The sequence below is a fragment of the Solanum stenotomum genome, chromosome 3, assembly GCF_019186545.1.
Source record: "Solanum stenotomum isolate F172 chromosome 3, ASM1918654v1, whole genome shotgun sequence".
In the NCBI taxonomy this organism is placed as follows: domain Eukaryota; kingdom Viridiplantae; phylum Streptophyta; class Magnoliopsida; order Solanales; family Solanaceae; genus Solanum; species Solanum stenotomum.
Genome location: NC_064284.1, coordinates 28,735,251 through 28,749,907, shown reverse-complemented (window position 1 = coordinate 28,749,907; position 14,657 = coordinate 28,735,251). Strand labels below are relative to the sequence as shown.

The 14,657-nt window shown below is 31.8% G+C and overlaps 3 protein-coding genes across 4 annotated transcripts in view; all 3 read right to left on the bottom strand.

The window, feature by feature from the left end:
- Positions 1–14,657, bottom strand: part of LOC125859461 (uncharacterized) — an 819,298-nt gene that overhangs the window by 88,113 nt on the left and 716,528 nt on the right. The window lies entirely within an intron of this gene.
- LOC125859444 (probable pectinesterase/pectinesterase inhibitor 51) overlaps positions 1–14,657 on the bottom strand; it is a 578,280-nt gene that overhangs the window by 92,334 nt on the left and 471,289 nt on the right. The window lies entirely within an intron of this gene.
- On the bottom strand, positions 588–4,301 carry LOC125859485 (uncharacterized). Its single transcript, XM_049539256.1, has 2 exons — positions 3,963–4,301; positions 588–1,148 (listed from the first exon to the last, which is right to left on the bottom strand). The coding sequence occupies exons 1-2, from the start codon at positions 4,221–4,223 to the stop codon at positions 1,017–1,019; spliced, it is 393 nt and encodes a 130-aa protein (XP_049395213.1). The 5' UTR covers positions 4,224–4,301; the 3' UTR covers positions 588–1,016.

Genomic DNA, 14,657 nt, shown 5'->3' with positions numbered 1-14,657 from the left:
TATATCTACAAATTTTGTGGTGCTGACACGTGACACTTTTTCTTCTCCAATTATATATAGATAGATTTCTAAAGGATTGTGCAAAGTATTACGGTGAACCCCACAAAATGACTCGATTTTCTCCCATTCCATTGGCTCTTTCAAAATGTACCACTTCCCCCTTATCAATGCTAGAGCAGAAAGTGCAGTATCCCCAATCTAGTCATGTCTATAATAGAGTCTTCGACATAAGTTCTATTAACCTAATATCTTGTTTTATCCTTAAAATTAAACCTTCACACAAGTACTAAAACCTCAGTGTTGTCTTTTTGGGAACCTAATAGTAGGAGCTAATTTCCCCACTCTATAAAGTTGGTCAATACAGATGGTCTAGATTTTTCACATGGTTGAAAGTACCTTAATCAACCAAGAAGCTTAGCTACTCTCTTTGCTTTGTACAGGATACTTTAATGCATATTATTTCAAAGTTTATGGACTTGCAAGCTTAGCAGCACATTCACAAGCAGGAGCTTTTGTGTGATTTGCTCATGTGCCAAGTGAAATTTGTAGCATATCATAGATTTAAAAAATCCAGCAATTTCAGTTTAGGTACTTCAGAAAAGATCTACAATCAATTCGACAAGGCAAAGCTACAACATTCATCTGAGAAACAAATCTTTTGGTTGCAAAGGCAGTTCTTTTGTTTCGCCACCATAAAGCTCAAGACATAATTGACTAATCAGCCTGTTCACGTCAAAACATAAAACATTTTAACTAAGGCATAATGACACAAATTGTTTTTATGCAAATATAGGTATGAATAAGAAGTTGAATCCGGCAAGAGCAACTGAACTTCTCTAGTAGTTGTATAGTTGGCCCCTAATATATACACAATCAGAGTTAGAAATCTGGTGATGCATGTTTATAGTTGCTAACAAGAATCTTGAGTTGTGCCTTGTTGAAGAAAATTCTTTTCTTTTGATCCAGTAGGGCCTTGTCTAATACCACATGAAGATACCATGGGTCAGTAGTTTCAGTCATTGATCTTTCAAAACTTTGTTTAGACCATCAAAAACACTCTGTAAAGTAACATCCTCCACGATGATGACCTTATCCCTGGATTTCGACCCAGAACCTATAGAAACTTGTCTTTTTTTGACCCCAACAACCTGTTCAAAATGAAGTGAAATTTTAACCAAGGAAATGAAGCTTCTGTTCATGTTAAACACAAGTAACAAGTATACAAGGAATTGGAGTTTATTTTCATCTAAACACTATTAAGAAGTATCCATCTGCTACAATCTTAACCAAAACAAATTTCAAGTGGCTGTCTCCGTAATTGGTTTCCAAGTCTATAGTGGAATATCAAATGAACAGGTATAGGAAAGTAGGAAATTACTTTCTCCTCTTTTTCACCTTTTAGCCTCTATAATCCATTGGTTGTATGTGCAGTGGTTAGCAGTTTATCAGAGGTTGGTACCAAATAATGGAAGAACATATAAGAGCAAAAAAGATGCTTTTGTAAATGTAAACAGTTGATCATAATGATAAAAACAAAAAAAAATACTAACAATGGATTCCTCAAGCAATTGTCTTACCAAATTGCTTATCAGACGCCAGAGGCTCCCTATGACTACTTTAGCAGGGGATATAAAAGCAAAATATCATTTTATCAAAATGAACTCCACAGAGGGTTTTCTTTCAACAAACACTCCATTCTTTTCCTGTCAAGACATTCACCATCCATGATCTATATGTGGTATGTTAGCCGTTAACTTAATATTTTTTGATATCCGAGAAATCTCCAAGTACCAGTGGCACAAGGTTCAAAACTTGGTGTATAATGGGCTCCCCTCTATCCTTTACCACTTAAATATCAGGTTTTTGTCTATGGCAGGGTTCAACCTCATGACGTGCGCTTGTTACACTCTTGTCACTAGACCAAAGCCCTGGGGGCAAAAGAATGCCAGTTAATTAGGACCCTTGATTCCTCAATTCGCAAGCAGCTTCCCTCTCCAGAATCCAAAGAAAGAAGGAAGAGACTAGTATTCCTGTAACATTTTTCTCTCAGCTTCCTTTTTAAGACAAACCAACTCGAGATGAAAATCATCCACGAGAAAAAAAGAAGGGATTACTTTCACTAGTGTAATCGTACTAAACTTATATTGCAGGAAAGTTAGAATACTAAATTATGTAACCAAAAAGTATCAACTATTCTTACGTATCTCAGAAAATCAAATGCCCCATAAAATCATTGATTCGAGAATAAAATATCTACATAAGTTACCACATAAGTATTAAGTAAAGATTGCCATCAGAATTTTTTCCCTATGCAATAGGCCCAGTTATTTTATTACTTTCTTCCTCATCTTTTCCCTCACAGAAAACTGCTGGAATGCTACCTGGGAGATGTCCTTCAGCCGACAGCTAATGTCTTTAGATCTACAACTCTCACCCTTTTCTCTTTCTTTTGAAACCTCCACCCCATGGAAATCCATTCAAAAACTAATACCCCAAAATCTTCTCGAAATGAAACACACTAAATCTTAAAGTCAGTTCTCTGGGGCTTGCAAATTACTATGTCACTATCGCTGGAGCTGTGGCTTACAGGTTTTTCCATCACCCTCTTCCCTCTCTGTCTTCCTACCACTTCTTTGTATATTAATAAATTTCTTCTATATAACTATTGTTGGATCTTTTACTTGTGCATATATTATTACTTTAGGTAATTTTATTTCCTAAGTAACACTGTATGAAAAGTATTACTAGTACTAATTACTAACTTGAAAAAAATGGTAGTAACTGTTTTTTACTTATTATTAATTTTATATACTTGTAAGTCAACAAGGATCTTGATAAAGTTAGCCAGCATTGACTCCACATTTTTTCGGTGGTACTTCTCCAGTTCTATGTTCCGACTCCATTGGTATGCCATCATCATAGTCATGACTTACCAAAAATCTAACCTTCCAGTCAAGGCCCTCTCCCCCCCCCACCGGTTTCAAAGACGTTGCTTGGTTATTCATAGAGCTGTCAAAGGCTTGCTTGAGACGTGCTTAAGCCCTAAACATAGATGCAAAATAGGATATCTTACTTACGCAGAACTTCAGTGCAGGCACCAAGTAGCTAAAACATGCACCTCATCGCCTGTGCATTCCAACCTAAAGAGAGCGATACAAAACACAAAACAATTCACCTAATTAATAATTTTCATTTCCTAGGCCTATAGAAAGCTTGTTTGAATTATTGTTATTATTCTTGAACTACATATATATATTTCATTTACACATTTTTTATTTTTTCCTTCAATGTGGCGTTTCTCTTTAAATTCTGAGTTTCGTTTGCTCTTTGAGCTTAAAGCTCTGATATACAGATACTTTAGCTCTTGTTTTCACCTATCGCCTTTGATAACACTGGAACTTCATCAGCCACAATGTGCTCTGATGTAGTAGCACTTATTTGGCAATTTTAGCTTATGTGTAAACTGATACAGAGATTCAGATGCAGGGTTAGTAATTTTTTTATGGTTTTGATTGTCTAAGCTATAAAGGATAAGTGAGGTACTCTTTCGTTACAAAATCTAGGGCGTTTGGACATAAAAAATATGAAATTAGAAAGAAATAAAAAAGTTGAAACATGGTATTTGGAAATTGGAGTTGTATTTCAACAAAAATATTGAATCATTATGAGTGATCTAGAATGGAAAATGTGAAAATAGGTATTTGTAGTTTTTTTTTTAATTCCGGAATGTTACGAAATTCATATAGTAATAATTCTATGTCCATACATGGTCCCCAAATACAATTCCGGAAAAAAAATGAAACATCAATGCAATTAATCATGAAAAGAGAAGTCTAGGTTAAACGGGGAGAAATTAAGGGGAAAAACTGCTGAACAAATTGAATGAAACTGCATGCTTAATTGATGATGTTGTAGAAGCACATACTACCCTATATGAATAATGAATGAAAAGATGGACTTACAGAGCTTATATAATCGATAAGTGCAGCATTAGCTTCACCATCTTTAGCAGGTGCGTCAATTTGGACCCCAACTGCATCGTCATTCAAGTCAGTTACGGTGGCTTGTTTGGAGCCTGGCTTGGCATGGATGGTGATGGCGACGGAGGACGGGGGAACGGCGCGAATACATGCTGGAAATTTGGGAGTTGAAACTGCCGGCGCCGGTGACTGAGTTAACTTGGTTGAGTTTTTTTTAGCTTTGCTTTTCTTGGAGGGAGGCATCTGCTTTCCCGGGATCGGCGATCTAAGGGAAAGAGGGCTACCAACAAAAACACCTTTTCCATCCCTACTCTCATTACTTCACTTTCGACTCTTAGGCCATTTGGGCATGCGATATGGTATCATGGTATGATATTATGATATGGAATCATGAGATGAAATTGAAGGTTTGTTTGAACATGCGATATGAAATTTTTGTGTTGTATATTTTCTCATAAACATAAAAATCTCATAAGTTGTAAAACTATTAAAACAGCCTCAATTGTTTATTCAATCTTATCAAATAAACAAAAATTATAAAATCGCATAATAAATGATTACAAAGTTATTTGTTCTTCAGTTAAATAATTGTTTCATCTAACTTTAATTTAATTTAAAAAAATTGAACATAAATTGTACTTGATATATTCATATCTCTCAATTACTTTTACAAATAACCTATAAAATAGAAAAAAAACATACATTAGTGAGTAAATATTAATTTAGAAGTTAAATGCACTAAGATAAAATTAACAAACATCACTAACTTCTAACTATTTACAAGAAAAATCAATAGTTAAATATTATTGAATAACGAAATTTTAAAAAGTTACCACAAGTTTGAGTCAAAAACACTTCTAATAAAATTTAATCAAAAAAATTATAACTAGTCCACTTGACTAAATATTAATAACTAATTGATCAAATTTTCCTAAGTCCTCAATCAATTGGACTTGATATCCTTCAGTCATGTGAACGAACATTTTGCAAATACTAAGATTAAGAAACTGCGGCACCGCCAATAAAAATTGTCTTTTATCAATATTATGCTTAGTCATAAGATTAAGACGTTTTTTTTTATTATGAAAAATCAAAAAAGTAATACTCCCTTTGTTCTCATTTATATTCACCAAATGAATTTCTACTTTATCATTTATATTCACCAAATTTAAAGTGATAATAAATTTTATATTGGTGAGAATAGTAAATTTTAAAAAGTAATGATGTGATTATAAATTTTATTTACATATGAAACAAATGGTTAGTAGATATAAATGTGGGGTTGTTTTAACAAAATATAAACTCATGGATCAATTATTGTATTAAAATATCTCAAATCATGATATGAAATCACATGGTGATTCCATATCATGGTTTTTGGAGAATATGATATCACCTCTCATGATATGGAATCATGAAATGAAATCAGTGTAAAACGCATGTCCAAACGTTGATTTCATCTCACGACACCATACCGTGATATGATATCGCATGGCCAAACGCCTACTTACTAAAAACCATTTGTTAACTTTTTAAATATAATATTTAAAAATAACATATTATAACTCTATTTGTTTCTATTTATATGTCGTTAAATTAAAAATAGATTTCTTAATAATTTTCATTTCATAAAATCAATACATAAAAAACATTTTCTTCCTATTTTACCTTTAAGAGTTATTAGTCTTGAAAGTATGAATTTGACCAACATAAGAAAACTAAAGGGTTAATCCACCATCATTGGTCAATTTAATTCTTTCTATTTACGTTTATTTATTGAAATCTTGACTTTAAGAGATCACTAAATAAGGGTACAATTGTAAACTTACCTAATTTCTTAAGAGGCGTGAAATCTAAAATAATAACATATAAATAGGAACGGAGAGAATACTAGCGGTGTTGATGTTATTGGGTACAATTACTAGCGGTGTGCAAAAATCGAACGACCGGTAAACTGAACCGGTATAAATGTTATTGGTTCATTGATTTATTGGGTTATTGGATTCTTAAAGATTTTATTTTTTTTATATCAAATCGGATTATTGGATAAATCGATATCGCATTAAGACCCTAATAATTTACTACTTTACCTATATGTAAATATTAAATATTAATCTCAGTACCATATTGGTTATTGCATTTACCCTTTAGCCTTCAATTTGCACTTTACAATGATTTTAGGTCTAATTGGCAGGGGGAATTACACACCTTATGATTCTCAAGGAGAGATTGGAGAGACTCTGAATTGCTGGTAATTACATGATGTAATACAAACTGATTATTTTTAATTTCGTCTTTTTATTTATATTTTTTAAAATTTATTTTTATTTCTATTATTTTAAATTATTATTTTATTTTTTATTATTTTGAAATTTTCTAAAAATGTTTTTATTATTTATATTTTAGGTCCTTCTCATTCTCAACCTTTAATGACATGTGATTCCATGCATTTTTACACATTATCTATTTGATTTGTTTATTCTATGTTTATTTTTAGCATAATTTTGTTAGTTTTCTAATTTTTAAATTGAAGTAGAATTCATTGTTGAATAAGGTTATAGATTTACGTTTTTCTTTTCTTTTAAATCATATTTATGTACGTTACGTTGAAATTTGACATAAGAATATTATGTTGATATAAGCCGCTTATATGTCTAATATAAAATGTTAATTTTAGATAATTAACTTTTATTCTTAAAATTTAATATAACCTTATGATTGTAATTGTGCAACCAAACAATACATTTGTAATTGCACTGTGGTCATGTTTTAAAAGACGGGGGCGTGAGGCGAGACGTTTTATGCAGTACGGGGCAAGACGTAAGCCCCAAGACATGGGGCGTAAGTCTTATGGATCTACGCAGAGTAACCTCATGTATATTCAATCTTATAATTTTATTACTAAGAAAATAAGCAAAAGTGAAACTTTCAATTATTTTACAATAAATTTTAATAAATAACCTATAATATATAGAAAAAAATTATGATTTTTATTTGAGAAAGATATTAATAACCAATAATGAAGAAAAAAATGTATTACAATTACTATTTGAGAAATGTCATTACACCAATGATAAAAAAATATGATTTAAAGCAAAAAAGGTCCGAAAATCCCCCCAAAAAAATAATGCCCAAGGCGTACGTTTTTTTGCTCGGCTTACGTTTTTACGCTTGGAGCTTACATTTCAAATTCTATGACTTACACCATATGGATCTATGTCTTCAATTTATGCCCTGGTACGTTTTTGGTACACCCCACCTCGAAACTCGCCCCAAAAAACGTTTTTGAAAACACTGCACTGCAACAAACAAATAGGTCAGTGTAATTACAAGGTGACTTTCCAAACAGACCCTAACAGTTTGAAAAATCACATGTTTATTGTAATTGGTGTAATAACTAGAGTATTAATTACCAGCCTACTAATTACAAACTTAGTAATTACGATGACATGTTTGTTTACCGTAATTACAAGTGCACTATTTGGTTGCTCAAGTGATAAAATCACATTAGATTTTTAAAAATTAAGGTTATATTAAATTTTAAAATAAAAGTTAATTATTTTAAATTAAAAAATTATATTACACAAATAAGGAGTTATCTTTTGGAGAGCTATTACTTCAATTTATTTATAATAAGTACCATGATAATGTTGTAATAATAGAAATAATTGTATTAATGTTGTCAAACTTTTTATTATTTCTTTGTCATCATGACTTATCTTTCACATCTCACTTTACTGTAAAATATAATCTCAACGATAATGTTTCACAATCACAATTTAATTCTCTCTTCTTGCAATGCTATTTATAAGAATGAGTGTTTAAATGTATTTTAAAAAAAATAATAATGGATCTTACGTGACACAAATATGTATTAGATGAGTGTCTATATGAGCATCGAATATCGAAAAAAAACAAAACAAAATCTCTCTAACTTTTGAATTTTTTGCATAACTATGTTTGAATATAATTCAAGTATTTTTTTTATCACCATGATTTACCACAATTATATCTTTATTTGTGTAATTTTATTATAGAGTCATTTATACAAAGAGAAAGTGACGTAATTTATGATAGAGTAGATTTAATGTTGTTGGTTATGCCTATAATATTGCTATAAGGATCATTGAATTTAGTATGAAATTGTGATAATTAAATTGTCAATTAACTGAAGTTTTTCATATCAACTTTTATGTTTCCGTATTTTTATCAACAAATTTAAATTGAAATTGCAGCATGAAAATTTTGTTTCTGAATAAGTAATATCATGAATCGTTTAATTTTACTTCTCTATTTTATTACATTATTTATTAGAATATCTATTAAGTAGTGACATTAATTATTTAAAAATATATTTAATCTTCTTATAACTGTGCAAAGCGTAGACAAGTACATTAGTTATTTGATAAGTTGACTAGAATTTGAACGTTTTGGATAAAAACTTTTTTTTTTTTTTTAACTATAATGATGTTATCCCTATTTTTCTAAAAATAATTAACTTCTTATATAATAAAAATTCTATGTACATGAAACTTTATTGAACTTAATAAATTCAAGATAAGATTGTATAAAACCTTAACCCACAAATCCTAACTCGTAAAATCAACAACCAAACTAACAGATCGTAAAATTTTATCGGTAAAAAGGCAAATTAATAACTCAGAAATTTGTATAAAATCTTAATCCACAAATTCGAACTCGTAAATCAACAACTAAACTAGCAAATCGTAAAATTTTATCTGTAAAAAGGTAAACCAATAACTCAGAAATTTGGATAAAACCTTAACCCACAAACTCTAACTCGTAAATCAATAACTAACAAGTATAGAAAGACATATAATCAAAGAAGGTTGGTTGAATTTGATACCTTAAAGACGTCCAGTAGAAATTCTGATGGAGAAAAGAGCTAAAATATCTCCGATTTCAAAGTTCTTTGGCTTAGGTTAGTGAGTTTATCTTTTGAGAGAATAGATAAAGGGGAATGAGTTAATGTTTAATGGATTGTATGTTGGAGGGGTCGGGGCATGTGTTTAAAATGGGAATGGATCCTTTTTTAAGATTTGGGTTAATTTAAGTTGATTTAGTGATTTATGTTATGCACAAAGGGGAACTAATGTAAGATTAGTAACGACATGAGTAAGAATAACTTCATTTTAATGGTAAGGACATAGTCAACTAATAAATCAAAGTTGAGGGTTATTTTTATGGATAAATTATGCGACTAAGCTAACATATACTACTTAATTATGTATTATATCTATAGTTTTAAATAATTACCCCTCACCGTTAGTGTTTCATCCTAGTTGCTATGGACCATTTCTGGATTTGTATATCCTGCATAGATTACCATATATGTCATTTTCTTCAACTATACAAATTAATATTTCTTTCTCATCGTAATCTTTTTACTAATTTTCTCCTTAATTCACTCAAACACAATCAGATTTCAAATTTCAAATTTTTTGTTTTTCCCTCTCAAATCATCCACCACCATCCAACCTAGTTCTTCTTCTTCTTCTTCTTGCTTCACACCCAGTGGGCACCACCAACCACCATCAAACCACCACCACAAACTTCCATCCTTACCATCTTTGTTCCTTTTCCTCGCTAGTGCTAACCGTTAAACACCTTTTTTCATTGAAATCCATCATGAACCAACGAGCTTAAGGCTCGAACAAATCCAGACGAAACAACTCTGATAGACTAGATCTCTGACGAATAACAATAACACCATCTCTGGTGAATTGACTCTACCAAAACCCCAACACTTAATGGACTTTGGGTAAAAAATATTTGTAGAAGAATATGATGAATCTGGGTTAACGGACCAAGATCATGATGAGGAAATTAAAAGATATTTTGTATATTTTTTGTGATTTGTATTTTTATCAATACATTTCACATTTTGCTTTATACGATTGTATTTATTTAGCGTATCAATGTTTATTGCAGTTTTTTTAAATACTTTTTAGACCTTATTTGTAATTTTTTGGGAAAATGCATAAGTATCCCCAACCTATGCCCGAAATCCCAGATACACACTTATACTATACTTAGGTCCTATTAGCCCCCTGAACTTATTTTATAAATAATTTTCTACCCCTTTTTGGCCTACGTGGCACTATCAACTAGATAGCTTGAAAAAATCGTCAACACGCATTGTGCCCAGAAGATAGTGCCACATAGGCCGAAAAGTGGTAGAAAATTATTTATAAAATAAGTTTGGGGGGGGGGGGGGGNGGTAATAGTACCTTAGTATAGTATATGTGTGTCTCTGAGATTTCCGGCATAGGTTAGGGGTACTTATGCATTTTCCCTAATTTTTTCAACAATTATATACAATTACTTCTTTTGTATTTGTATATTAGCAAGTATACGTTGCAACTATTATTTGTATAATTTTAGCATTATCGAGGTATTTATATAATTTGTTTTGTATATTTTTTGTGTTTGTATTTCTATCAATACATTTCACATTATGTTGTATACGATTCTATGGATTTAGCGTNTATTTGTATATTAGCAAGTATACATTGCAACTATTATTTGTATAATTCTAGCATTATCGAGGTATTTATATAATTTGTTTTGTATATTTTTGTGTTTGTATTTCTATCAATACATTTCACATTATGTTGTATACGATTCTATGGATTTAGCGACTCTTTTGTATTTGTATATTATCAATAAGTATACGTTCCAACTATTTATTTGTATAATTTCAACATTTATATATATTTATATTTATTTTTTGACATATTTTTTTAGGAAGTTAAATTTATCTTTCATTGTTTGGTAGAAGTCAAATTTGGTAAGAAATCCTAATCAGATATAATAACCATGATTTGTGGGATTGTTTTCCTTTTTAATAACCTAAATTTCTGCCTCATTAATTAAGTTAAGAGTCCAATTTGTATAAAAAATAATTAAGCAAGATATACAATAGTTATTGAAACTATAGCTACGTTACGTAAATAGACAAACTGTAGCTAAAGAGACTAATTATGTTTCAACTCTTAGCTTTTTCTTTCTTTTTTTTGGCAAATTTACCACTGGACAAAGTGTCTAGCGGCCTTTTATTAGAAATAAAAATCTCAATAGGGATAAGTACAAGCAAGGGGGACTATGTCTTACCTTACCAATCCTAATGCGGTAACAAAACTCTACTAACTAAGAATCATGAAGAAAATACGAGTTAGAGAGAACTAGGTATTTTGTGATCACCACAGAGTTTGTAATACACTCTATGATGATATTACAAATGAGGATGTTTAAGTAGTGCAAAAATATAACAACCAAGAAAAAGGTTGAGTTATGACCTTAACCTTCCTTTTAAAGATGCATGAATGAAAAAGAATTGATTGCCCATCTAAAGTAACCTGAAGTATTTTGTTCTTGTCTTCTTCAAATCTATCCAACAACACTTGATATTTCATCACTTCTTCTTGGAATTATTGGATCTTGTTGAATATGTTGACACTGTCATGTGATTCTGCTTTGCCAGTCGTATCGGTAGGTGCCTTGGAACAACATCCTCAGTCACTTTGCCATCCCAAGTATTCTCTCTTACATGCTTCTTTTTGTTATTGTGTTGTTGCCTAGGAGAAATATCTGCATCCCTAGCTGCATTCTCAAAACATTGATCCAACCAATCCTCTTCATCACTTTCCTCATCTTGTAGGTTAGCAAACTGATTTGGGGAAAAAGTACTACTACCACCAACTTGTAGTTGTTTGTTAGTGTTAATAGGTGTAAGAGAAACCAACCTTTCAACATCATAACCCCCCAATGCATCAATAAACTCCTTGTCACTAACAAAAACTTTTTGAACATTAGAACCTGTTAAAATCAATTGTCGCCCCCGATGTAACGGAGATGAAACATAGGCAATGCTACTACCCTTAGGCACAAAGGTTGGTGCTTCGGGGCTCAATTTACTATGAGGTGTGACATGCTCCTCCTCTTCTTCTACCATATTCTCCCATTGACTCTCACTTATAACACATTTTTGCCCACTAGAACTCATCAAACTATTTGTTGAAGTAGTTACTGCTTTTTTCGATGCCACCACATTCCATCCCTTACTGCCATGTTGAGCAGAGACCTCACTACTGAATTTTTCAACTCGTTGTGTTGCCTCATGTTCAGTCTCTATAGCATGTTTACCCTGTCCAACAACTAAATGTTGCCTATGATTTTCATCTGATTCATGTACATTAACATCACCTAGTTGTTGTCGAGAATCAACTAGTGATGCATCAACCACAACTCTTGAATTTGTATTCTCTAATCTTTGAGATACACCATGATGTACATTCAATATAGTAGTTGCAGGTGTCGAAGAACCCATTTTTTGCCACAATATGATTATCCTCAACGACAACCGATTGTGATGTCTCAATAGTTTCCAAAGTTGAGGCATACCCCTGTTTTTTGACACGCCCCCCGGCGCCTCCCGATTCTCATTCAATGCCTATAGCAACTGAAGATTTCTCCTTGACATTAGGATCAAATTCAACAGTAGCATTATCTATTAGAACTTTGTCTGTAGGAACAATTTGATTTCCAATCATTGTTTTGATATTAACTAGATTATTTTGGACCTCAACAACACCTTGTGCCTCATTATCTGATGTTTTTTCCGCCAACAAATCATAATTCAAGTTTGCTTGAGCTTGAGGATTTTTTTGAACCAAAATAGGACTGGAGTTATTGTGCATTGCATCATCAGGTTTTGATGATTCAATTATCGCCAATACATTATTTTTGGTGCACGTACTTGGATTTTTATCATTGTCTCTTGGAATAACTTTTTCTAGTCTCCTCTTCTCATTCAAAATTCTCCTTGCGTCACCCTTATATTTTTGGATATCATGGGCAATTTTTTCTTCTCTTATACGTACTTCTTGATCATGGACTATGTTCTTTTCAAGATTAGACGACAATTTGTTTAGGCATGACCTTGGTGCTTGCAATTAGTACAATACAAAGGAAGATTATCATAAACAATCTCCTGAAAGTGCTCCAAAATCTTACTAGATTCCTCATCTAAATACTGGAGTTTAATTCGTTTAGGGTGCTTGTCCAATAGATCAAGTTCAACTTTTACTCTTGCTGTGATAGGTCTTGATCGGACTTGAGTTGCTTTATCGATTGCAATTGGGCGCCCCGCTGCCAATGCAATTGATAAAAGGGATTTCCTAGCAAACAAACTGGTAGGCAAACCTGGCAGGGATAACCAAGCTAATTCTCTTGAAGTTTCTTCCTTCGGATTAAAAGAAAGAGTCCATGGAAAAGTTCTATAACCATAGTGTTCACCATTAAACTGAATATAACCAGATTGATGCGATAAAAATGATATAAAATCATCATATTGGTCGCAACGAATTTATATATGTCTTGTAGCAAGTAATCCAATTAAACATTGACTTTTGAAAGCAAATTGTTTTGGAAGAATGCTTCGCAACTCTTGGATTTCTGGTGCACCATTCGAGAACTTCATCACAATGGCTTGGTGAAGTCCCTATTCAGTTGCAAACTCGTCTAACTCCTTAAACGTGAATTGTAGGGTTGGCTCTCCATGTACATATTTGATCGATTTCAATTGTGTTTTTGGCACAGATTGTGTAGGGCTTTTAGATGTGATTTGTACAGCATATGTAGGTTTTGGTACTGGCTCTCCCTCAGCCATAGGTTGGGGAGAGGATGACAAAGCCATGGAAGGCCTTTAAGTCGCCTACAGAAAAGAGAGCATTTTAGGTTTTTTGAATTATTTATCTATTCAATTTTCATTTCAACTCTTAGCTATTTATGATATCCCCTCCCCCTCTTTTTTTTTAACCATTTTCCCTTGTTTTTATGTTGGGGTGTGTGGGTGTGAGGCACATGTATTATGTGGCAGACAATACTTGTAGGAGGTCCTCTCATACCTTGCCAAGTGGACTTTAGGTCCCACTTGTAAAAAAAGACTAAAGACCCTTTATCTTTCTGCTATTCAAAAACCTTTTCTTTTTATTTCTTAGTTGAGTTAATGCTTTTTAAATTTATACTCCTTTCATTTTTATTATTTTCGTCCACTTTTAATTATCATAATTTCCTTTTTTAGAGTTAAACTATAAAAAATTTGACTAGTATTTTATGATGTATTTTTTCATCATATTTATATACAAAAAGTTGCAATTTATAATAATTTTTTAATATCTAAATTTTTTGTTTAAGATATCGAATTAATGTAATCTAATTTAATTTTGAAAATTGGTCAAATTAACTTGCGCAACATGACAAATAAATGTGGACGGAAGGAGTATTTACTTGTCAAGTAGTTTTATAATTTGATTTTTCTTTTTACTTATCATTTTTGACAAATCAAGGAAGAACAATTTTTTTTCTATTATACCCTCAATTATTAACATTCAGTTAATGTATTTGAAAAATGTAGTGAGTAACTATGTTTAAGACTCTATTAATTGATAGGTGTAAAATGTTAAACTCACTATGCCAATTTTATTTTCTTAATAGGTGTGTCAAGTTAAAATCTGACAAGTAAAAAGGGACGGAGCCACGGAGGGAGTATTTTTTATTTTTCTGTTCAGATATGCCTTTTTATTATTTTTGAAAAAAGAAACGAAAAACTGGGGATAGAGGAAGGGGAAATGAGGAAGGGATTATATTACAATA

What these genes read in the sequence shown, in the direction of transcription:
- LOC125859485 (XM_049539256.1), bottom strand. Translation starts at nt 4,223, where the DNA reads ATGCCTCCCTCCAAGAAAAGCAAAGCTAAAAAAAACTCAACCAAGTTA. An exon ending in TTATCGATTATATAAGCTCT is followed by an intron (nt 1,149 to 3,962) that starts GTAAGTCCATCT and finishes CATTTTGAACAG; the next exon opens with GTTGTTGGGGTCAAAAAAAG.